At 39.9% G+C, this 26,865-nt stretch overlaps 1 protein-coding gene across 1 annotated transcript in view; it reads right to left on the reverse strand.

Annotated features, from left to right (window-relative positions):
- Positions 1-6,230: 6,230 nt before the first annotated feature.
- Positions 6,231-26,865, reverse strand: part of LRRC49 (leucine rich repeat containing 49) — a 96,235-nt gene continuing 75,600 nt past the window's right edge. The window contains exons 13-17 of the mRNA XM_018560495.1: positions 26,031-26,268; positions 22,580-22,765; positions 20,901-21,010; positions 18,370-18,523; positions 6,231-6,707 (exon numbers count right to left, since the gene is read on the reverse strand). Coding sequence (XP_018415997.1) covers positions 6,504-6,707; positions 18,370-18,523; positions 20,901-21,010; positions 22,580-22,765; positions 26,031-26,268 — 892 coding nt within the window. The 3' untranslated portion in view covers positions 6,231-6,503. The remainder of the gene's footprint in view (positions 6,708-18,369; positions 18,524-20,900; positions 21,011-22,579; positions 22,766-26,030; positions 26,269-26,865) is intronic.

Consider the following 26,865-nt stretch of genomic DNA (forward strand, 5'->3'; position numbering starts at 1 on the left):
TTAAAATTGATTTTCTTTTATAATGAACGCAGACTGAAAACAAATATTTTCATAGTTGTAAATAAACTTGGTGTCATGGATTGAAATGAAAACATTTCCTTTGCAGGGTAACCATTAAAAGGTTTGAAGAAAAAAAACCTCCCCGCAGGCTGCATTTCTCCACGCTGTAATCATTTCACAAGTAGGGAATGCCTTCCAGTTATGCCAGAATGAATTATTAGAGCCCCGGTTTGTACTGAGTTGTCATGGTTTCATAGAAAGTTCTTGATTAAAACTAAGGTGGTTAGTCATTTTTCTTCAGGGTCAAATACTTTTATATATACAGTTTTGCTTATGTAACAGGTGACATCTGCATTTTTGGTATTACTAGTAACAGACTGGCTTATTCTGTAAAGCGCAATGGTAATAATGATAGTGCAGTAACACATAACAACCTATTAGATTAAATTGTTCTGCAGTCTAGGCTGAGTAAGAGCAAATATGAAGTGATGATATGGACTATTGCACTTTATACTGTGCTAATAAATAGCTTATACAGTTCGTCACTAAAACACCATTAAAGATTTGGATAAGATCCACAATATACAGTATTTCGATTAAAACAAACCTGTTCTTTGCCTCTTATACTTACCTTACATTTGTTCCCCTGCCACCACATTCGGCTGCTGATCTGCCCGGAAATAACCAGAAATAACCAGACATTAGTCCCCTCCCCTCTCATTCTTTGTGCCTAAGCGGCCAATTGTCAAGCATGCATACCACCATGTGCGGGTGGTGGGAGTATGTACAGCGTCATGTAAGCTTTTGTTATGCTATGGTTTTATTATGCTCAGCAAGGTCAAACGTACACTGAAATTTTTGGGAAGCAGAGAAGTAATGGAATGGATGGAAGGTAAGTAAATGTGAACCTGTTACTTTGCCTAGAAGTCCACATCAAAGAGTTAAAAGAACTCTTGCATGTTTCCCCACTATATCTGCTAGATACTGGTTATAAATTATTATTTTACATAATTTATTGACTAAAACCAGGTAAATTTGCTGAAACACCTACACTGGATTCACACAAGACTCTCAAAAAACATTCTATTGGGCTTTGGGGCTACCTGAGTACATAAAACGGACAGAACTAAAAGTAGGGACAGATACTTTGGTGTCAGTCCAATAGACTGTGTGATAGGTTCACTAGAAATTTGGTGACAGTGGTTTGGAGAAAGTGCTGCTAAATCAATACCTCTGTACACCATGGACAAAGTATAGCTATTGTTTTAGGAATTTGCATTTTAGGCACATGGGGAAGACAAGGCTCTAGGAAGAACAGGTCATATAAAGCCTAGAGGTTGCTAAACAAAAGGTGATGTCAAAATAGGGTTTGGGAGGTAAATAGTTGTTTAGGGTTACATAAAGAGTAACAACAGCTGTAGTAATTACTATCATCTCATTAGAAGAATATCTTTATTCTTCAGGTGAAAGACAACATAAGTATCAAAAAGCAGACTAAATTAGTGATTTTGTACACTATTTACTCAAGAACACAAATACCCCTGCAATGGATATAGTCCATGTTATCTTGTTTTTAAAGGGAATCATGAAGGCTACCACTCTTGATCTCTTCATCTGAAAATGCTAGTTGCCATGCTGTCAGAATGATCTAATGGTGTCAATAATTTAATAACATACCTGGAATAAGCATGTACATCTGGAATATAGACCTCACTTGCCATAAACGTTTTCCAGCTCCGTGACTCAGAGGGTATTGAAATTAGAGAACTGGTATGACATCTGGGAAACCAGCATTTTTAGAAAGATGTAAGAAATGGCAGCCCTCGCTTATTTGAGAGCAAGTTTGCTTTGTATAAGCTAATGTAAAGTTTAATCTCACATGGTCAGAGACTGGAAAGTTATAGGTTACTTTACTATAAAAGTTGTGTGGAGGCTCTGGGATGAACAGATTGTGTAAAATTTACAGGCTAACCCAATTGTCACCTGGATGATAATAGAGGACATCACAATAGGGCTCTATGGTTCTTAGAAGGGTTATATAAAGAGCAGCAGCCAGAGCTAGCTCCTTTTGCGCCAAGAACAGAAAATTGTGCCCCCCAACAGACGTGTGATGTCATGTGGCGTCATGTGACCCGCCTCTAGAATGCACTGGGGGCCAAATTCAAAATAGCATAAAAATTTGTTTCGTTTGACAAAACTAATGAAAACGTTTTTAGTTTCCATTCATTTTGTCCAAAACTAATTTTTAGTCTTCTTCTCACCACTCGGCCATCCTGGATGACACCTCCTTCCCTTGCCCCCTATCCCAGCTGAAGCCTTCTATTTCTCATCAGATCCCCGCTGCCTCTGCCCATACAGATGGGGGAGAGTAGCATGGACCTGAGGAGAAGCTGGAGCCTGTGCCACTCCTCTTCTCCCTGCTAAGTCTTGCCTGTGTTGGCTGCCTGGCGCCCTGTCCTCGCCATGGCAACAGGGCGCCATTTATTATCAGTATTTATATAGCACCGACAATTTTTATGCAGCACTTTACACACTGCATATTCACATCACTGCCCTGACCTCAAGGAATTTACAATCTAAGGTCCCTATCTCATATGCATGCAGGGCCAACTTAGACAGGAGATAATTGTCCTTCCAGCATTTCTTTTGGAAGTACCCATGGGAACCAACGCAAACACAGTGCTAACCACTGTGGTGCCCCAATATAACAGGTCCTGGGGAGGGGCTCAGATTCAAAAGTAGAGCACCAGTAGAAACAAAAACTGTCAGTCATGGCACATATTTGACCCGCATTCAATACTTTGCCATATGAGAAAATTATTCTCTGCCCTGTCATTTTTGTTTGTTAATTAACAAATACATACAGTATAGTGATTACATTATTTCTTATTATTTAAAAGACGGGGTAGAGAATATTGCTTCTAAACACAGCAATCAGTATATTTATGTTATAGGCCTGGGACCATGACACATAGTAGTGAACTGGAAATAGGTCTAAGGAACTCAAGTTTTTATATTTTTATTGGTCTGCAGCTGAGATTCCTTTCTGATCTGCTCATGTAGTCCCAGCCTCTCTACAATAGTGACACACATACTACATACAGTATACTGTCCTCCTCCTTCCACTGTTGGCTTTTTGCTCTTCACACTGAGCTTTCGGTTCTCACTGTTCATGCACTGTTAACACACTCACTCTCCCTTGCTTTGAACCCTTCTTCCCTTCTTCTGTTGCTCTTCCCTGTTGGTTTTATTTATGATCAGTTACCGATGCCCTTTTTATTATATAAAAATCTATCAATGGGGACTACAGTATCGGGAGTAAACTGTTTAAGCCAAGTCAGGGGTGGCCAAATAATTTCCCAAAGGGGCCACATGAGAAACTGGGACTGTTGTGAAAGGCTGAAGGGCTGCTTTCGAGGTGGACACCTGATGTCATTTTTTGCTAGGACGCCAGTCATTCTAGCAATCAACGACTGAAGAGAAGGGGGGCTGCACCGGGCTATGACTTGCAGTGGATGCTCCGGCCTCGAACACCATTGCATCCACTGTCAGCCAGCCATAACCAAATGCTGGTTGCCCATTGGTTCATGTCTAGACTGCGGGCCAGACAAGGACAAAGGACAGCCTAAGGACCAGATGTGGCCCGCAGGCCATAAAATGCCCAGGTCTAAGCTAAGTACTCTGAAGAACATATGTGGCCACAAAGTAAAGGTGAATGCAGTTTAAGCTTAAGGGGTTTTTATTGTCAGAGCAGTGAAAATGTGGAACTCATAAATGTTTTTTTTTAAATATCTAGGAGCTCAGCTGATACTGAAATATGAGTTTCTAACTTCAGTTCTCATTTCACAAAAAATACAGGGGTATGGATGTTTATAACAATATGTGTACACACACACACACACACACACACACACGGGTTGAACTGTGGGTTTTTTTTTTCAACCTTACAAATTATGTAACTATGTAATTTCAGTGTTGCCTTTGTGTATTTGGTCACTTACATTCTATGTCCCTCCCCCTCTTCATTTCTGAGAATGATAGATTTCATCCAATCACAGCTACATTACTCTTATATCTCACTCTACCCACATTCAGTATTCCAGTTTGTAATCAGTCCCCCCTCTATTCTGTTCCCATATTCTAGTTTTATATTGCATTGTGCACTGTCATTCATACTGCTCCCGTCCTTTTCTGGGCAACTACCTCGGTTCCTAATAATATCCACCCCCCACCTACACAGCCCATTATACCACCAGCTATTTTATGGGATGTCTCACATTTGTGCCCTTGAATTTTCTTCCCGACTCTTGATGAACCTTTACCGTTCCTACATCTGCTATGCTTTGCCTCTCCGCCCCGCAGATTTCTCAATTATTCCATTCTCTTTTAGGCTAGGTTGACACCTGCACTACACCGCACAAAACCACAGGACGCACGTCCCGGGATCGTGCGGTCCTGTACAATGTGCCAGGAAACTGCGCAATCCGCCCGGCGCAACTGGGGTGCCATTAGGAAATAATGGCACCCACAGGGCAATCGATTCAAACATTGGCGACTCCGGACAGCGTGGCAATCCGCCCGGAATCGTGCACGATTTCCGCGGGGTGAGGTGTCGCCTAGGTGTGAACCTAGCCTTAAGAGTATTGCCGGTGGCTTCTGACAACCATCTTTTAGCCCAAAATGTCTGAAAACCACATGGTACACATTGCTTCAAACCAAGAGCTGCCTTAGAGTTAAAGAGGAGTTTCTATTTGGCCAGTTAAATAAACCAAATTCCTTCTTGTTTACAGTAAAATAGTTGCTATGAGAACAGAAGAAAATTGTAATATTAAGACTAAAAAATTATTTCGGGACAATTACATGCAGACACCTTTTGATGATTTTGAGCAGTAAATATCTGTGACAAATTTGCTTTAAAATATCCACAATCAGACAACAGGATATTTTTGTAAAATACGGATTTGCTAAAACAACGAAATAAAACCAGCTCCTCTACCCCCATGTCTGTACAATGGAAAGCCACATTTCAGTGGTAATTGACATGGTTGAAAATGCTGTGTTTGTGTTCACTCCACTGCAACTGGATGATGGCTGACAGCAACTCACACAGAGCAGAATAGGGAATGCTAATGAGTGATAAGACCATTTTCTGAAATTCTGAATTACTCGTACTAGTTATGACATGCCGGTGTAGGCGTCATTATATAGAGATCCTATTTACTTTCCTGCCATGTGTGCTTGACTGTTATAGAAATGGATTCTATTTGTTTCCCGGTTTTGCTTTTTTTACACTGCCAGAGTTGTATGATGCTGATGCAAAAATGCTTAATTCAGTTGTTGTTTAATACAAAGACCTGATTTAAAATTAAATGCAACTTACTTGAGACTACGGGGTTGATTTATTAAAGGCAAATAGGTAGTTCACTTTGCATGGGAATCTTTACTTTGCAAGGAAATTTTCCCCTAGCTTAGTGAATGTGGTGAAAATTCACTTTGCAAAGAGTACGCAATCACATGCAAGGAAAATAAATAACAAAAAACAGTACTTTTTGAATGATGGAAGTCTGCAGAGCTTTACCTCATTCACTAAGCTAAGGGTAAATTGCAAAGTGAAAAACCTATTCATCTTTAGTAAATCAACCCAATAGTGCCATACATAGAACCAAGGATGTATTTGTTTAAATATAATCGGCTCAAAAGTCTCTGGTAGGCAATGCCACAAATTTTTGGGCACAGAGAGTAAACACTAGGGGAGACCACTACTATCACAAAGCAGTAGGCACATGGGTGGGGGGCATAGGGGTGGGTGGCTGGGGTTTCTTTTTAGGGAAAGTGTAATTGTACTTTTTTCATTTAAGAAATCAGAAGTTTTCCCCTTTGGTGAGATAACAATGAGTGTTGCACATCAAAAGGGATACCAAAAGGAAGCATTGCTTCTCATTACAACACAGAGATTGATCATGTGATAAGTTAAGGCAGATCTTTTCTCTTAGCACTGATTTTGTCAGATTAAAGAAGTATGCCAACATGACCTCTCCTAGTATTTACAAAACAAGAAGTTAACCATCTGCAATAGAGCTTACCAAAAATCTTGAAATGTATGTAGATGACCTTGAGGGCTTCCACTTTAAATACCCAAAATGATTTAGAACTCAAATTACAAAAGAGAATTTATTTTATTTTAAACAAATGCTTCAGAAAGACTTATTACACTGAAAGGTACTTTTTTGTTTGACAAATTGGCCATAGTACTGTAGCAATGTGTCTTTCCACATACTCAGTGGTGGAAGGCATTTAAAGATCATGGCTTGTATGTGGTATACACTCCAGCTTGCTATAAACAGGTCAAAGTCCCAAGTACAGAACTTGCTTAAACACATGGTGGTCTTCAATACTGCCAATAATAGGGAGGTAGAAGATTCAAGACATAAAAAGAGAAACAAGCAGGTCTACCTAGGAACAGTCAATATTACGGTTTGGCGAGTATAAATAATGATTGGTAGCTATTTTTGCTCAGAGATCCTCTGCAAGCACTGTTTCATATAGGAGTTCTTATCGCGAACCTCAATCACTGCATCTCTGACCATCTCAATGAACATTTGCGGCCACAACTTTTGCAGAGATTCATTTTTCAAATTGATGTCAGTTGCTTCATTTATGAGGTCCTTTACATAGGAGTGGCAGAAGGCTTTCTTCTCTGCAGTTTCCTGAAAGGGAAAGGTTGAGATACTGTAAGTGATAGGACCAAGTGAATAAAAATGTATTGAAGTCAAATGATCAGCATGATAGACAGACAACTAGCATTATTAAAAAGAGGACAGCAATGGCAGTTTCCACATGTATCTAAGTAAAGGTCTACACTAATTGGGTTGGGTTTAAGGGATCGTTTGTATGTAAGGGTCAGTTACTGACTATTCATTTTTCAGTTCTAAAAAGCTTTTTTAAGGTGTAATGGGTGTATGCTAAAATGATATATGGTGAAAGTTAATAGTGACAAAAAGTAGGAGTTCTCAAATGTATCAATCAGCTTTAAGCCTACCTCATCTTCTGGTCATTACCCTGCACTCCAGCTCAGGTCTCTGCTGTGCACACCTTTCTCATTAGGGGTGCCTAAATTGATTGCGGGGCATTCAGTCTGTGTCTGTCTGCTGGCACCTAGATAATGTCATTGTTAGTAAAGCTAAATGTATTTACTAGATATTAAATAGACTTTTTGCCTTGCAAAAGTAATTTAGTTGTAAATATATAATAGTTTTCAGCTATGCAAGTACATGAAAATTACTGCCCTAGCTCTTATATATGCACAATGTACCTGCGTAGAAGCAATGCATAATATGTTTGCTTTAACCTTGTAAAAATTCCTTGAACAATCTGCGGTGTCATTAAAGTATATCTAAATCCAAAACATTTTTGGCTTTAGATACACTAAAGGGAAGGGTTGGAATCTCTATCCCGTTATTATTGCGGTATCTGCTGGGAAGATTTAACCTCTTTATTTGTCCAGCTGACCCTGGTCATCTGGAATTGAATTGTTGGGAAATCTTCCAATACGGACACCTGTATGGGTGACAAATATCAAGGAGGGAATTTGTTTCACTTTGCAAAGATTTTTTTTTTCTCTCTTTCTGTTTTATTTTACGAAACAGGAAGTGAGGGGAAATCTTCTCAACAGGTTCCATGTTCATTGTCCAGGTTCAATGTTTACACAATCGGGAATATCAAACCTCTTCCAATTGCCCTCCAGCAAGTAATGCAGCGTATACTGCCTGGTTTTCTGATTGGTAAGTCCACTAGTAGAAATATTATATATATGAAATACTTAAGAGTAAAATATAACCCACAAAAGATAAAATGAATGACAGGTCAAAATATTGTCAAATAAAAATTAAATCAATCTTAGAATATATATTAAGTAGGTATGCACCGATACAAAGTACCGTACTCGGTACAAGTACAGATACTTTTCGAGCTCCAAGACTAGACTAGAGAAAAATTCAAAAGTTAGGAGGCCGCTGTCATTTGTAAGGAGCACACGGAGCTCCTGGGATTTTTACATCTCTGTTTTAATGTATGATTTTGTTTTTATAAATATAAATAAAGGGATGCACCGATACCAATTTTGGCAAGTACGAGTACTGATACATTTTTGTTTATTGTCATATGACAGTTTTTCTAAAATAATATCAACTAATGATTTCAGGACACTGGTGGAGCGCCAAAACCAGGTCCCAGCTGCAACCGCTGAAACTCTGGTAGTTCTCATGAAAATGCCAAGTATCGGCACTGGTACTCGAAAAGTATCTGTGCATCCCTAATATTAAGGATAAATATTGCAGCTTTAAAGTAAAGGTGCCAACATTTTTGTGTCTGCTATTACCTCCATTAACCTCCTCTGTGTGCTCCTTTAGTTCCGGAAGCATGCTGATACTATGGGCTTAATTAACCAACTTCTCTGCACACCCTGTGACTTACTATGTCATGACCAGTAACAATGCCCTTTTTGGAAATTGGAATTGTGGGCAGGCAGGATTTAGTACAAGAGAGCTATGATAAGAGCACCACACCAGCAATAATAGTGTGCTCACTGGATAGTAGGGCAGCAGGTGACCTTATCTCCAGGCAAACTTAATGGAATCCCATTGCACTCCTGACCGGATACAACCCAAAATTTTGGGAGGGTGCTGTAATGACTGCGGGTGCCACTACAAATAAAGTACAAAATTAAGAAAATAGTCACCAGCACACCAAAGCATATTCTGTCAATTGTTGTTATTGAGCTACACATTGTGACATACCTTTCTTTTGTCAATAAAGAACAATTGACAGAATATGCTTTCGTGTGCTGGTGAATATTTCTTAAATTTGGACTTATCTCCAGGAACGCAGAACGCAAGCCCAGACTTAAAGAGCTCCCCCGGGATCGGAAGAGAACACAAAATAAGGTTTTCAGGTTATAGTACCTGCTTTTAAACAAGACTAAGTTTTAAAAAGGCTGAAAGTTTAAACGAAGTGTAATTTTACTGTTTGCCAATTTAATATTAGTACAAATAATACACATTTCAAAATCCCCTGAAATATGTTTTCACTAAACATTCCTCGAATTTAACAATCTGATAATGGGAAGTTATTTTATACTGTATCAAAAGCCATTAGACAGTGAAGAAAAGTCAATGAAGGATTTGTTTTGTTCCTGCCTAAAAGCATTAGATCATAGCTTGGATCATCCATAGCGAGCGTGAGAATTAAGATGAAAAATACACAAAATCCTTTCCAGCAAGTTATTATGGGAAAACAGTTTTTTTTTTTTCCCACAAATAATTTCAACTGGGGATCCTCATTAACTGGGCTTTTTGTGGCAAATCATATTTACTTTGCTGTTTTATTGCTGATATGAAACAGGACTTAGCAGATTTTTACAAGTCCTTGAAATTTCTATGAAGTCAGTTGTGCAGCCAACTGTGATATACTCTAGAAAAGAAACAAAAAAATAGATGTGGACCTAAGCAGAGCAAAGGGATATGCTGATGTGCTCTAAATTCATTCAATTCAAAGTTTATTTCCACTTTAAACAATTAGAGGGGCATTTGTTGGAGAAGCATATGTAAGGGCATTAAAGTAAATGTAATCCCAAACTGAATGGCATTTAGGTTGCTAAAGCATCAATTGATTTTTTTTCATCCTTTGTTGCATCTTACAACTAAAAACTCCTGCAGCCTGTTTGTAATCACTGTCTGTCTACATACGCTTCATCTATGGCTGCATGGAATTTCTCTTGGTGGGTTTCCTTATCGTGATAACATTTAAACTTCTCTGCTTAATGTATGTTAAAATGTCGTGTGTAGTCTTCATCAGAAGCACGTGTGACAGGGTGACAATGCAGAAACACAATTAGGAGGCAGAGACAGAGTGTAGTTAATACACTATAATAGGGAAATGCCTGAACAAGAACCTCTACGGCAGGATCACCAGGTATGGTTTTATTAAAAACTGCAGATTTAAAAACGATGAAAATATCTGTTGAAGTTAGATTAGCATGTTAACACTTATAGGGAATTTTAGCGATTGGGTTTACAAACCTAAATTTATTTCTAAATATTAATGGACAGATCTCATGAGGATCTGGTTCCATGTCACATGACCTGAATCCAGCATCACGTCATCTGGGAAACATAATTTTGATATGATGGTGTCGCAATGTGATGTATAAAGATATACATTCACAGGAAGTGCCATAGCTACATTAAACATCGGAGACGAGGAGGCTATTATTTTAGCTCATCAGCCGTTTCTGTTTAGGGAGAATAGACTCCGGTGCTCTTCACAGTTATTAGTCAGGAAGTCAACTAAGTGAAAAAATCTTTCCTCAATGAAGAAATTATTTAAATAGCACTAGACATTGTTCAGGTTTGGTTATTCAGAATAGACTGTTTGCACATGGTTGATGTTAGCATGTACCTTTTAGTATTATTACACTGTATCAAGTTTTCTATGACACAATGCAGACAAATACACTATGTCCCTGGGCGCTCAAAGAGTTATTTGTATATAATTTACCTTTGTGTTGAGTGTTTATGCTTTTTCTTTCCACTCCCTTTTCCTTTCTGTATCCATTCTCTATCCTTGCGTAACCCTGATCATGCTTCTATTTATTACTTAAAACAATGTTGTTGAGAATAAAAAGACTACAGATTATAACAAACAACCCAGGACTACCCTGTTCAAAGGGTTTGCAGAGCTCATTTTTGAATAAGGTGACCTTACTCTATTCCGACATATTGTAAAAATGTAGTATTTTGATTAGTAGATTTTTCATCTCTTTACTAACACTTTGCATTACATTAAAAAAAAAAATATTTTAAAATACTGCAAAGAGAACTGAAAATAAAGAGCAATGCGGAATTCAAGTCAAAACCCATTTGTTTTGTTTTGGATAGAGTAGGGAAGGTTCAGAACCCTTGTTAATGTTTTTTTTTTTATTGTTGTCTGTGCCATGTGGGAGATTTCCCCTTATGTTCTGTCTATTTGGGGGGTGGGTGAGACAGACTAGGAAGCAAGGGAGAATCTCACCCCTTGTCTGTTTGTAAGGTGCTAAGCAAGAAATAAGGAGTACAGATGAGATTTGGGTTTGGGTCAAACCAAGTTTAATGTCACCCAGGAGTCTCTATGCTTTGTTTACATTAGGGAAGCTCCAGGTATTCTGTCATTTGCAATAGGCGTGAAGCAGGAAAGCATCACCGGGCTGTGTTTGACAATGGATTTACATTTGTGGATTATGTGAACGATGATAGATTTACATTGGGGGCCATTATTTACAATAATCTTGCCTTGCAGCATGCCGGTTCCTACACATAACACTCAGCTTCGAGGCGGTGTGGGGAGTGAGGGATGCAACTCAAGCAATAAAGTGCTCCAGTCATATACCCACCACTCTTCACTACTTGCTCATTAACAAAATGCCTTGTATTTTTCTCACATAATACAAGGCTTTCTGTGATTGGAGAAGGAGTCGGGATGTGACATTATCTCTCCTGCAATCAAAGAATCCCTTTTACAAGGCACCATCTGAAAGCCAAGTCTTATGTGTAGGAGCTGTAATGCTGCAAGGAAAGATATTTATACTTTGTAGCAGCCCCCCACATATAACATACAGCTTTTTAGTGATAATTTAAACACCCAAGTGACAATTTAAACTTAAGGTCACATGTTCTTCAGCAGACGTGATGCAAAGCAAGGCATCCCATCTTTTTAACCACTTGCCGTCCGGGGCATTTTCTTACTATTTGCGCACACATGATAAAATATACATTTTTGGCTAGAAAACAGCTTCAAACCCCCAAACAATTAGATATGTTCTGAAAGCAGAGGCCCTGTAGAATAAAAAAATGCTAGTTGCAATTTTTTATGCCGCACGGTTTTTGCGCAAATGTTTATCAAACCAGTATTTTTAGGAAAAAAAAAACTAAATACAATTTAGTGCACAGAAACATAATATAATAACCAATTTTTGGGTAAAATAAGAAAGACAGGGGTCACGCCAGGTAAATAGATACCAAACATGTCAAGCCTTAAAATTGCGTTCGCCCGTGAAGGCGCAAAAAAAATAAATACCCCAAATTTCCCATAGGGAACATTTTAAACACTTTTGCCGCTCATCAGTTTAGTGCTAACAGTGATTGATGGGCCTAGAGTTATTGTTCTCACTCCAACGTTCGCAGCGATATGTAACATGTGTAGCCCAATTGTCGTTTTCGCACATGGGCGCACCAACGCATGTTTCCGTGTTAATGTGCGTGCACGTGGGGGGTGGGGGACTTAAACAATTCGTTTTTGCATTTTTTTCTTATATGTTACTTTCATTTTTATAATTTTTAAAACACTTTTTTTTTTTTACATGATCCCTATTGCTATTACATAGGGACTAACAAGCACCCTATGTAATAGCAGATAGGGTGTGACAGGTCCTCTTTATGGAGACATCAAGGGTCTTTCAGACCCCTAATGTCAGCTAAGGACCCCAAAGAAGCTGAGGAAGCAAAGATCTGCTTCCCCAGCTTCATCTCCTGGCTCTAAGAGCCGGAGACTGTGTACAGTGACACCGGATATAATAGTTTTCAGCTATGCAAGTACATGAAAATTACTGCCCTAGCTCTTATATATGCACAATGTACCTGCGTAGAAGCAATGCATAATATGTTTGCTTTAACCTTGTAAAAATTCCTTGAACAATCTGCGGTGTCATTAAAGTATATCTAAATCCAAAACATTTTTGGCTTTAGATACACTAAAGGGAAGGGTTGGAATCTCTATCCCGTTATTATTGCGGTATCTGCTGGGAAGATTTAACCTCTTTATTTGTCCAGCTGACCCTGGTCATCTGGAATTGAATTGTTGGGAAATCTTCCAATACGGACACCTGTATGGGTGACAAATATCAAGGAGGGAATTTGTTTCACTTTGCAAAGATTTTTTTTTTCTCTCTTTCTGTTTTATTTTACGAAACAGGAAGTGAGGGGAAATCTTCTCAACAGGTTCCATGTTCATTGTCCAGGTTCAATGTTTACACAATCGGGAATATCAAACCTCTTCCAATTGCCCTCCAGCAAGTAATGCAGCGTATACTGCCTGGTTTTCTGATTGGTAAGTCCACTAGTAGAAATATTATATATATGAAATACTTAAGAGTAAAATATAACCCACAAAAGATAAAATGAATGACAGGTCAAAATATTGTCAAATAAAAATTAAATCAATCTTAGAATATATATTAAGTAGGTATGCACCGATACAAAGTACCGTACTCGGTACAAGTACAGATACTTTTCGAGCTCCAAGACTAGACTAGAGAAAAATTCAAAAGTTAGGAGGCCGCTGTCATTTGTAAGGAGCACACGGAGCTCCTGGGATTTTTACATCTCTGTTTTAATGTATGATTTTGTTTTTATAAATATAAATAAAGGGATGCACCGATACCAATTTTGGCAAGTACGAGTACTGATACATTTTTGTTTATTGTCATATGACAGTTTTTCTAAAATAATATCAACTAATGATTTCAGGACACTGGTGGAGCGCCAAAACCAGGTCCCAGCTGCAACCGCTGAAACTCTGGTAGTTCTCATGAAAATGCCAAGTATCGGCACTGGTACTCGAAAAGTATCTGTGCATCCCTAATATTAAGGATAAATATTGCAGCTTTAAAGTAAAGGTGCCAACATTTTTGTGTCTGCTATTACCTCCATTAACCTCCTCTGTGTGCTCCTTTAGTTCCGGAAGCATGCTGATACTATGGGCTTAATTAACCAACTTCTCTGCACACCCTGTGACTTACTATGTCATGACCAGTAACAATGCCCTTTTTGGAAATTGGAATTGTGGGCAGGCAGGATTTAGTACAAGAGAGCTATGATAAGAGCACCACACCAGCAATAATAGTGTGCTCACTGGATAGTAGGGCAGCAGGTGACCTTATCTCCAGGCAAACTTAATGGAATCCCATTGCACTCCTGACCGGATACAACCCAAAATTTTGGGAGGGTGCTGTAATGACTGCGGGTGCCACTACAAATAAAGTACAAAATTAAGAAAATAGTCACCAGCACACCAAAGCATATTCTGTCAATTGTTGTTATTGAGCTACACATTGTGACATACCTTTCTTTTGTCAATAAAGAACAATTGACAGAATATGCTTTCGTGTGCTGGTGAATATTTCTTAAATTTGGACTTATCTCCAGGAACGCAGAACGCAAGCCCAGACTTAAAGAGCTCCCCCGGGATCGGAAGAGAACACAAAATAAGGTTTTCAGGTTATAGTACCTGCTTTTAAACAAGACTAAGTTTTAAAAAGGCTGAAAGTTTAAACGAAGTGTAATTTTACTGTTTGCCAATTTAATATTAGTACAAATAATACACATTTCAAAATCCCCTGAAATATGTTTTCACTAAACATTCCTCGAATTTAACAATCTGATAATGGGAAGTTATTTTATACTGTATCAAAAGCCATTAGACAGTGAAGAAAAGTCAATGAAGGATTTGTTTTGTTCCTGCCTAAAAGCATTAGATCATAGCTTGGATCATCCATAGCGAGCGTGAGAATTAAGATGAAAAATACACAAAATCCTTTCCAGCAAGTTATTATGGGAAAACAGTTTTTTTTTTTTCCCACAAATAATTTCAACTGGGGATCCTCATTAACTGGGCTTTTTGTGGCAAATCATATTTACTTTGCTGTTTTATTGCTGATATGAAACAGGACTTAGCAGATTTTTACAAGTCCTTGAAATTTCTATGAAGTCAGTTGTGCAGCCAACTGTGATATACTCTAGAAAAGAAACAAAAAAATAGATGTGGACCTAAGCAGAGCAAAGGGATATGCTGATGTGCTCTAAATTCATTCAATTCAAAGTTTATTTCCACTTTAAACAATTAGAGGGGCATTTGTTGGAGAAGCATATGTAAGGGCATTAAAGTAAATGTAATCCCAAACTGAATGGCATTTAGGTTGCTAAAGCATCAATTGATTTTTTTTCATCCTTTGTTGCATCTTACAACTAAAAACTCCTGCAGCCTGTTTGTAATCACTGTCTGTCTACATACGCTTCATCTATGGCTGCATGGAATTTCTCTTGGTGGGTTTCCTTATCGTGATAACATTTAAACTTCTCTGCTTAATGTATGTTAAAATGTCGTGTGTAGTCTTCATCAGAAGCACGTGTGACAGGGTGACAATGCAGAAACACAATTAGGAGGCAGAGACAGAGTGTAGTTAATACACTATAATAGGGAAATGCCTGAACAAGAACCTCTACGGCAGGATCACCAGGTATGGTTTTATTAAAAACTGCAGATTTAAAAACGATGAAAATATCTGTTGAAGTTAGATTAGCATGTTAACACTTATAGGGAATTTTAGCGATTGGGTTTACAAACCTAAATTTATTTCTAAATATTAATGGACAGATCTCATGAGGATCTGGTTCCATGTCACATGACCTGAATCCAGCATCACGTCATCTGGGAAACATAATTTTGATATGATGGTGTCGCAATGTGATGTATAAAGATATACATTCACAGGAAGTGCCATAGCTACATTAAACATCGGAGACGAGGAGGCTATTATTTTAGCTCATCAGCCGTTTCTGTTTAGGGAGAATAGACTCCGGTGCTCTTCACAGTTATTAGTCAGGAAGTCAACTAAGTGAAAAAATCTTTCCTCAATGAAGAAATTATTTAAATAGCACTAGACATTGTTCAGGTTTGGTTATTCAGAATAGACTGTTTGCACATGGTTGATGTTAGCATGTACCTTTTAGTATTATTACACTGTATCAAGTTTTCTATGACACAATGCAGACAAATACACTATGTCCCTGGGCGCTCAAAGAGTTATTTGTATATAATTTACCTTTGTGTTGAGTGTTTATGCTTTTTCTTTCCACTCCCTTTTCCTTTCTGTATCCATTCTCTATCCTTGCGTAACCCTGATCATGCTTCTATTTATTACTTAAAACAATGTTGTTGAGAATAAAAAGACTACAGATTATAACAAACAACCCAGGACTACCCTGTTCAAAGGGTTTGCAGAGCTCATTTTTGAATAAGGTGACCTTACTCTATTCCGACATATTGTAAAAATGTAGTATTTTGATTAGTAGATTTTTCATCTCTTTACTAACACTTTGCATTACATTAAAAAAAAAAATATTTTAAAATACTGCAAAGAGAACTGAAAATAAAGAGCAATGCGGAATTCAAGTCAAAACCCATTTGTTTTGTTTTGGATAGAGTAGGGAAGGTTCAGAACCCTTGTTAATGTTTTTTTTTTTATTGTTGTCTGTGCCATGTGGGAGATTTCCCCTTATGTTCTGTCTATTTGGGGGGTGGGTGAGACAGACTAGGAAGCAAGGGAGAATCTCACCCCTTGTCTGTTTGTAAGGTGCTAAGCAAGAAATAAGGAGTACAGATGAGATTTGGGTTTGGGTCAAACCAAGTTTAATGTCACCCAGGAGTCTCTATGCTTTGTTTACATTAGGGAAGCTCCAGGTATTCTGTCATTTGCAATAGGCGTGAAGCAGGAAAGCATCACCGGGCTGTGTTTGACAATGGATTTACATTTGTGGATTATGTGAACGATGATAGATTTACATTGGGGGCCATTATTTACAATAATCTTGCCTTGCAGCATGCCGGTTCCTACACATAACACTCAGCTTCGAGGCGGTGTGGGGAGTGAGGGATGCAACTCAAGCAATAAAGTGCTCCAGTCATATACCCACCACTCTTCACTACTTGCTCATTAACAAAATGCCTTGTATTTTTCTCACATAATACAAGGCTTTCTGTGATTGGAGAAGGAGTCGGGATGTGACATTATCTCTCCTGCAATCAAAGAATCCCTTTTACAAGGCACCATCTGAAAGCCAAGTCTTATGTGTAGGAGCTGTAATGCTGCAAGGAAAGATATTTATACTTTGTAGCAGCCCCCCACATATAACATACAGCTTTTTAGTGATAATTTAAACACCCAAGTGACAATTTAAACTTAAGGTCACATGTTCTTCAGCAGACGTGATGCAAAGCAAGGCATCCCATCTTTTTAACCACTTGCCGTCCGGGGCATTTTCTTACTATTTGCGCACACATGATAAAATATACATTTTTGGCTAGAAAACAGCTTCAAACCCCCAAACAATTAGATATGTTCTGAAAGCAGAGGCCCTGTAGAATAAAAAAATGCTAGTTGCAATTTTTTATGCCGCACGGTTTTTGCGCAAATGTTTATCAAACCAGTATTTTTAGGAAAAAAAAAACTAAATACAATTTAGTGCACAGAAACATAATATAATAACCAATTTTTGGGTAAAATAAGAAAGACAGGGGTCACGCCAGGTAAATAGATACCAAACATGTCAAGCCTTAAAATTGCGTTCGCCCGTGAAGGCGCAAAAAAAATAAATACCCCAAATTGCCCATAGGGAACATTTTAAACACTTTTGCCGCTCATCAGTTTAGTGCTAACAGTGATTGATGGGCCTAGAGTTATTGTTCTCACTCCAACGTTCGCAGCGATATGTAACATGTGTAGCCCAATTGTCGTTTTCGCACATGGGCGCACCAACGCATGTTTCCGTGTTAATGTGCGTGCACGTGGGGGGTGGGGGACTTAAACAATTCGTTTTTGCATTTTTTTCTTATATGTTACTTTCATTTTTATAATTTTTAAAACACTTTTTTTTTTTTACATGATCCCTATTGCTATTACATAGGGACTAACAAGCACCCTATGTAATAGCAGATAGGGTGTGACAGGTCCTCTTTATGGAGACATCAAGGGTCTTTCAGACCCCTAATGTCAGCTAAGGACCCCAAAGAAGCTGAGGAAGCAAAGATCTGCTTCCCCAGCTTCATCTCCTGGCTCTAAGAGCCGGAGACTGTGTACAGTGACACCGGCAGTAATGTAATACACATCACAGCGGTCACAGCGTTGCCCGGGGAAGCCAACGGCGGCTGCGGGGGAGGGAAGCCGCAAGGTACAAACTATTTGGTGGCTGTACAGATGCCGGATCGCTTGTACATTAACAGCAATCGTCTGCTGTTAAAAGCGGTACCAATAAGTTCTTGTTTTAACCACTTGTGCGGGCCGCCGTCTATAGACGTATTGCGGCCCAGAAGTGGTTAAAAGATTAAACTGAACGCCACATGTTTTTCAGCAGATGTGATGCAAAAAGAAAGACACCCTATCCTTTTAAAGGGTTAAACATTTTGCAGCCAAAATCTTTACAGCCCTGGTCTTTATTTTAACAAAGATGTATGGGAAACTATATGAAACAATATATATTATTATAGACCGATCTAGCTAATTACCTCCAGCTTCTCACTTAGCAGATCCTGTGGAATGTATTGTAATGTTGCTCTGCTTGGAGTCTCCACTCCAGCTTTCTTGCTGTCAATACTTTCTTCACTTACTAGGGGACTCTTCTTTGTCTTTCCTTCCCCGAGTTGATGAAATGTTTTTTTCCTGCAGAAGTTGTAAAAATATTGTAAAACAAAATATGTAGGGGATCATTTAGGGGAGGACAGAGATCTTCAGATGACAGGTGGTCACAGCTATATAAGGATGAATATAAGGATCATTTGGAGTCATTAAGCCATGGAAGAATTATAGGAATTATGTCATAAATGGATGTGAAGGTGATCCTTTTCCTTCTTAGTCAGTTACCCAAATCAAGAGTTCGCTCTTGTTCTAGGTCAGTGACCCTCAGAGACTGCCAGGTAACTAGTATTTTCATTAGAAGGTTAGCAATGGCAGGCCTTATATTCTTCTCAAGAAATATGTCCTTTAGCATGTAAAAGATAATGAGCAAACATCAACCACGCTCCTCTCTTCAGAGAAATTATAAACGGATCTTCGAGGGAGGTAGAACAGCTGAATGTATTGAAGGGGCTAGGGAGGAGGCTGAGGAGACTTTTAAATAAAGCTGAACTTGTGCTTCAAAGTACCTCCTACTTTAGAAGCCCCTTATGTGATAGCAAATAGGAAATTATGGCTTCTCTTTATAGAGACATCAGGAGTCTATTAGACACCTAATGTCACCTATGGACCCCAAAGAAACTGATGAATCACAGATCGTGCTTCATCAGCTTGTTCTCCAGCCACAGCAGCTGGAGAAATGACAGGCTGAAACTGGTGATGTAACATACGTAGCTTCTGGTTTTAGTGATTGGAGGGGAGATAAGCCACTGCAAGTGTGCTGATCTTCTTCTGATCAAGGTGCACAAAATTGCTGTGACTCTCCTGGACCCATACAGGGGACAACGGACCCCAGGATAGCTGGCATCAACAGGGGGAGTAATTAATGGCCTATCTCCATGCATGCTCTATAGCCGCCCGCACCCTTGCATGCGACATCCATCGCTGCTGCAGCAGCCGCGCTCTTGGTACAACCACTTCAGGACTGCACCATTTATATACATACGACAGTCCTGAAGTGGTAGTGTACGTAGAGGCAATGTTTTTCTTACATTTAGATAGAGTGGAGATAGTCAAACTACCTGCCAAGTTTTTATTGCTGTCTGTATTGCCACTGGGAGAATTACTCCTCTATTTGTTCTGGTGAACGTTGTAACGGAGACAGAGAGGAGTGGAAAACCTAATTTAAGAGTTGGAGGTGACTGTCTGTGACAAACATAAGCATTTGATGAAAAATGTTTGCAAACCACACTGGTCTGCAGAACCTGATATAGAGCAAGCATTTACAAAACCTTTCACAAGCTTCCAGTAGTATACCTGAATCCTTTAAAACACCCTTGAGCTCCAGCCTGGGAGAGATGGGTAATATCTTAATGGGAGTGCTGGCTGTCGCTTTATACAAGCTATTAGGAGGTTTCAGCAGGCTTTTAGCAAACTTCAGGACTGCTTGAAGCTTGCTGAAAGACTTCTGAATCTTGCCAAAAGTCAATTTAAAAGGACAGTCAACACCCCCATTAAAATACTGTATGTGTTCTAACCTTTAAAGTGGCATTAAACCTTTACTTTTTTTTTATTATTTATATGCGTGGGATGTATATCCTTTGGTTTCTTTTTTAAAAAGGTTTTCAATTCCTCGCTCTCTAGTGGGTGCCCCCATCACCAGCATGGGTGCCTCCATCAGATGAGTGGCTGCTGTGGAGGCACCAGTGTGTACGCATTCCCAACTGTGCCCACAGTAGCTGTGTGCGTCCAAAGACACACACAGCCCTGCGGCAGGCCATGCCCCTCCTCTCTGCCCAACAGGCTGATTGATGGCAGAAGGAGCCTATGGCTCCTCTACCCTTAGTATCCTCCCCCACAACCAGGAAGTTTAGGAGCCGGCAGTGGTGACAGTACTCTTCACAGGCAAGTGTGGAGGGGACACAGAAAGGTACTGGGCATTTTTTACCTTAAAGGAGAATTATGAGGCGAGTGATTTTCACTCAGCCTCATAATCTGAGCCGACCTGTGACAATGGAACTGCCACAGGTCGGCTCAGTAGATCGGGAAGTGAGCGAACACATACCGTCGCTCGCTCACTTCTCGATCTATCCCTGGAGAGAGCCTTGACTGTCCTCCAGCACTGACAGGCAGAACGGACGGGGGAGGGGGTGCATCTGGCTCTGCCTCTGGATAGGCAGAGCCAGCTGTCAATCCCGCAGCAGGGTGAATCTCGACAGTCAGGATCCGTTCCGGCGTCTCAGTATACCGGGAGCTGTAGCTCGCGGTATACTGAGCTTTAACCTTTAAGACTGGAAGTGAATGGTACTTCAAAGAGTTCAAGAAAATTGAAGCTAACAAAGCTTTAAAAATGCTTGTTGTAAAAATTTCTCTTACATGGCAAGCTAGCCAGTACACACAGTCATCTGGGACAATTAATATATACCTGGTATCACCAAGCAGGGCAGCGAGCCTATACTGCGGTAACTCTGATGATGCAATGTAGGCAAGAATTCCAAAGAGCCTCTCAGACATGATGACATCATTCTGAGTGACCTGCCAAAGAGCACAATAAACATTTTGCAGTTAAAAACAGTATATTTAGAGTAACAGCATATGACTTTTAGGACTCATACACACAGGTGCATTAGGCCGTAGAATGTAAATTGTGGGCGCATTTTTGTGCCCGGAATACACAGCCGCAGTGTACAGCTGGTCACATTAGTGAATGTGGCCACCATCAGCATTTCTCTCCACAAGGATAATGCCTTCTTTGCTGAGACATCATTCAGGGCTTGTTTACACCATCTGCGTTCCGACTGCGCTGGCCATTTTTTTCTCGTGCAGCCTTGTCATGGGTGGTGCATTCCATTGGTGTGCATTTAAAACACACAGCAGTGAGATGCGGTACAGTCTCATTGGACCACGGTGAGCCCACAGAACTTGTAACATTTCAATAAAGTTCGATCAATAAAAAAAAGAAACCATGTGACGTGGCTTGATCCAGCGCATCCAAACGGTCAGGATACACGCACACCAGCAGCTGTGTGGCTGAGTTTGGCTGCTGGTGTGAACAAGCCCTCAGGGTCAGCATCTACTTACTGGATGTTGGCTTAGAGATGGCAAAATTAAGTTTAAAAAGTACCAATGCCTGTTACAATGTTACAATGTTGCAGTCTGATCACTGTGGGAGAGTCCTAGTAAACGCTTTCTGCAGCAGAGATTCCTTTTTGAAAAAAATATAATGTTGCTGTATAAATGTGACATGTCAGGAATTTATTCATACAATTCTGTAACATAACTGAAACATCAACTTTAAGGCCTCATTCACCCTGCTAAGAGCTGGCCCATACAGATACGTGCGGCGTGCACGGCCGTATCGGCTCATGAATGACAGGTGCTGCGTGTGACTGTACGCAGCAGCCTGTTCTTCTCTATTGGAATACGCCACCATATGCTCACCCGAACTGCACATCCGTGCAGGTGTCCGTACTCGTAGCCAGACAGGATGAATCCTGTCTGCGTCCGGGCAGAGACACCAGCATGGATGTGCAATTTGGGTGAGCGTACGGCCTTGTGCTCCCATAGAGAAGAACAGGCTGCTGCGTACAATCACACACAGCACCTGTCCTTCCCGGGAGTGGCCCAATACGGCCGTGCATGTAGCACGGATATGTACAGGCCGACTCTTAGCAGTGTGAATGAGGCCTAAGGGTTGTTTTCTTTTTTGCTGCCTGCATCCTTGCTGGCAAGACTTCCTTTCACTTGCTGTCCAGGTGGCACAACAAGGAATGCGAAGAAATTTCCCCACAGTAATCAGGAATCCCACGGTTGTCACTAGGGCAGGTTTTCCCTCTGGAAGTTTCTCCCTTACTGCCTGTTCTAACAAATTTGGGTGAAGGGATTTGACCTCATTTTCAGTGACAACTGTCCTCAGGGGAAATCTACACTACAGGAACAGAGAACAATAAAAACCTGGCAGATGTTCTAATCTTTCTGCAATTTATAAAAAAAAAAAAACCTGGCAGAAGAGCAACACTTTATTCATATTGACTATGGAGTACTTTATCAGATGCCGGTATTTGGTAATAAACATGAATCCATCTGTGGTACGAGCGTCCTTACCTCATCATCATTGATTTTCTGAATGTTGAAGTGGTTCAATCGAAACAGCACATAATACTTCCATAGAGTGAAGTTAACTATAGGGTTTCCCTGAGGATCCACAGTCAACTGATCAAGTCGACGCAGCTGAGCTAATGCATTGAATTGATTCAAGGTGGTTAGATTTGTTTCTTTAAATTTAAGGTGCTGAAAATAGAGATTTAAACAACTTATTAATATAGATAGTCACGGTTATCATTATTCAATAATAAACAGGCATAACTTTTAGTTTGGTATGGCTATAATGATTTCACCTTCCTTCATTATATACATATTAGAGTTCAGAAAGGCTGGTCACACAGAATATTGGCAAGTAGTGAAACCAAGCCAAACATTAAGTGGGATTAAATGTACGGTATATATGGCAAGAAGTGAGGCTCCTCTTAAGATTATGAATGATTCAGCATGCTTGAAAATCCCATGTAATGATGTTCAACCAATCCTTTTCCGTAGTTAACAGTGAATGAACCTTTCACTGTGCACAAATCAAACTCAAATGCTGTAGACATTTGTAGTGATGGTCCACAGCCACTGTTTGGTCTGGTAAATATTTTGTGCCTCACAAACACTCTTTAAATAGTGACTAGGCCACAATATATTTATCATAATTACATTTCTGCATACAGTACAAGATGATGCACCTCAATCCCCATTTTCAGTCCATAATACTGTGGTACAATGAAACTATATTCTTCTATTTGGCTAGATATAGGTTGTGTACATGAATAGTGCCCTTTATATTGAAAATGGCTACATTTTATTAATGCAGTGCTGAGAAGTTAAAGCCTACACAATATATGGAAAAAGAATATTGAGTTGCACATTAAATAAGAACTAAGATCCAAGGTTCAGCTATGAGGGTTCTGTAGTAATTAGACAGATGGAGCTGTCAGCTTTAAACTACAGAATGCATATCAACAGCACACTAAATTGTTTCTCAATTTGACTTTATTAGAAGGTAGCCATTGGAAGCAAGTGTTCAACATTTTGGGGCCATGCAGGGTCCCCTTCAGACAGGGATACTTTGTCTGATAAAGGGGCTCATGCATGGCCCCAAAATGTTGAACATTACTTCTACTGGTGACTTTACTGGTGATATCTACTATTCACAAAAGAATGCATTAAGGCAAACATCAAGTTTAAAAGTAAACATGCACAGTCCCATTGGTTGTCCTATAACATAGCAAAAAAGTCAGAAGAGAATTTGGAAAAATCTTATATTTAAAAAGGACAAACATCTAATCAAAACCCATGCGCATTATGGTCAGCTTCCCAGGCTTCCTCCCCTTAATCCTTCCAGTCCTTATCCTTAGTGCCACAGGAAACAGCCATTCATAAAACTCTCTCCAGTCCACTGCTTTCCTTGGTGTTTGCACTGCATAAATACATGCATTAATCCAGCAGAACAGAATTATAATGTCAGTAATTATGAGTAAAGCAGCAAGAAGACATTTTCTTGGGCACTAATTGCATTATAATTGTGCATCTCTGTAAAAGGTGCCTCTTCTAATGTCTGCTCATTTTCATACAATCATACTGGTGAGGAAAAGAGCAATATATGAACTAAGGGGCTGGCATAAATCTGCTGTATAATCTGTTCAGTATAGTGAATACAGCAACCAGAAAAAGCAACTCTACAGAAATTCACCATTATAAGGCAGCCGTGGCCCATTATGGTTCCTCATGATTGTGCCTTTTTACTCCGAATTACTGACAACATTCCATTTCCTTTGGGCTGGATTAAGCATCAATTTGAATTGTGCAAACATCAGATAAAACTTGGCCAGAGGGAATCAGGGATGCTAAATTTTATGAAAGAATGTTTCATGTAAAAGGATGAAGAAGGTGACGTCAATTTACCAAGCTGCACTGCAAGGCAGGGAGCTGCATACGCTGGTTGCAAGCAATATTCTATTTATCTTCAGTGTAAGAATTTTTACCATACTGATAGGTCAAATACATTGTTTAAAGAAGAACTATGAGGAGAGTGAAATACACTCATCCCCAAAATTAGAGCTGATGTGTGACACTGCAGCCGCCACACATCGGTTTTATAGATCGAAAACTGTGTGATCACATACCGCTGATCGCTCAATTCATGATCTTCTCCCTGCAGAGAGCGGTGACCGTCAGTCACCGCTCCCCGCAGGGATCCCCCCCTACTCCCTTCTCAGTTCCTCCAGCGCTGATTTTAGGGACTGTAGAAAGGGGGCTGGCACAGCTGGCTCTGGCTTTTAAGAAGCAGAGCCAGCTGTCAATAAAGTAGCAGGGTGGAGCCTGACAATATTGTCAGGATCCTTCCCGGCTGCAGCATGGCTCTGCGCTGTTAGCCTAGAGCGAACAATATCAATATGCAGAGTTTTGGGTCACAGGGGGGCACTAGTAAATGTCCTTCTGTGATCCAAAAGAGAACGAACGCCAAGAAAAGATCTGCCGATAGTTCTCTTTCAAGCCTCCTTTAATTCATAGTACATGCAGCATAGCTCATGCATAGTGCATTTTGTCTTGTTTATACAGAATAAAGTGCAATATTGATGTACAATGTACAATGATGTTGTAAATTTTAGATGTCAGGTTAGTGAAAAATGCGTGTTGATTAATTACTATGGACTACTGTATTTGTTCTATGACTTAAAGCTGAATAAAATCTTTCATTTAAATATATTCCTCTGTATCCACAAAGGATATAAATCCACTTTGTGTGCACCAAATGCATTTGGAAAGCCAAATATGACCCTGTAAAAGTAGCAGGGTCATCATCACTGTGCTGCTCATATCCTGTACATAAAGCAAAGCTGTGGAAGGGGTTCAGCAGGTCCCCCCACTACAGACTGCCTGCAGAAAGCTATATGAGGGGGCGGATACAAGACCAGTCACCCTGCACAAGCAGAGAGCAGCAGTGACTGATCTTTAAAACAGAAAGCTCCTACACAGAAAATGGATGCTGGATTACTGCACAGTTCTGAAAGAAATACACAAGCAGATCAAGATTCAAGTAGGAATACATGTTTCTATAGTATTTAGAAAATATGTGCTTATCCCAGAATTAAGGTCCATTGTTTTGCCTGATGAAGGGACGGCAAGTTGTTCCAAAACATTGTGATCGATTGTGACACCATGTTTATCTTAATGTGAATAAAAGATGAATCGGTAAAATGGGCCTAGGTGTGCTGATGACCTTATTACTTCTTCTAGTTGTATGGCACCATCTGTTGGCCATTTCAGCACCCATTGGAGCTATATACTGCAATATGTTGGTTTGGAATGTGATGGGACACTCTCCAATACAGGTTTAAACTCTATCCATTATTTCAATAATGGAAATTGGAATAATTTAAAAAATGATTCTAAATGATTCTGCAAAGAACAAAAATCCAGTCACATCTGCCATATTTCCAGTTTTTACTCTTACCACAATATTTGGAAGTTTGAGTCTTATTTTTGTTAACACTTGTACTATATCCTCAAAATCTACGAAGGTGAAGCAGATGGTGTTGACAGAGCCTGCTGTTTGAACACTCCACGTCCTGTCCAGAGACTCCAGAGCTCCCAATCCATACAGACACAAGGTATCACCTTCCAATTCAACAAGATGGGAATCCACCACAGAAAGGGCTTGCACAGCACTGCTCAGCACAGTGTCAAGTGATCTGGAGTGAAACATGACAAGAAAACATTAAGCAACAGTTGACAGGTCACCATGATCTTACAATGAAAAACAGGATTACCAGGATTCATTTTTTTGTACTTTAATATCACTTTAAGCAGCAAATAAAGTCTCTTTTTATTGTAGCTAACAGTCTTTCCTCCAGACACCTTGGACTGTCAGAAGACCTGAACAGTGATTATAGTTGAATGGCTGCCATCACTGTTTGGCCAACAATTTTCTGTCCGGCTTCTTTCGATTTTCAGTAAGGCCCCAGTCACACTGCGCGATTTGCAAATCGCACGATTTGCATTTTGCGCGATATTGCGCAAATGCTTGCATTGAGCAAGCTAGAATCGCGGCAAAATCCGCTCCAAAAAGGGTCCTGCTGTAGCGACGCACGACCCGCGACAGCAGGACCCTTTGCCCCATTGCCAAGCATTGGAGAGCGATATCGCGCGGTAAATAGCCGCGATATCGCGGGAATTACCGCGTGATAAATCGCTCAGTAAGGTTTGCCAAGCCAGGCGGTTAGCATTATAGCCGATTCACAGAAATCAGCCAACATCCTAACAGTGTATGGTTAGATTTAGTGCTCAGG

The sequence above is a fragment of the Nanorana parkeri genome, unplaced genomic scaffold (genome assembly GCF_000935625.1).
Source record: "Nanorana parkeri isolate BGI_ZX_2015 unplaced genomic scaffold, ASM93562v1 scaffold459, whole genome shotgun sequence".
Classification (NCBI taxonomy): Eukaryota; Metazoa; Chordata; class Amphibia; order Anura; family Dicroglossidae; genus Nanorana; species Nanorana parkeri.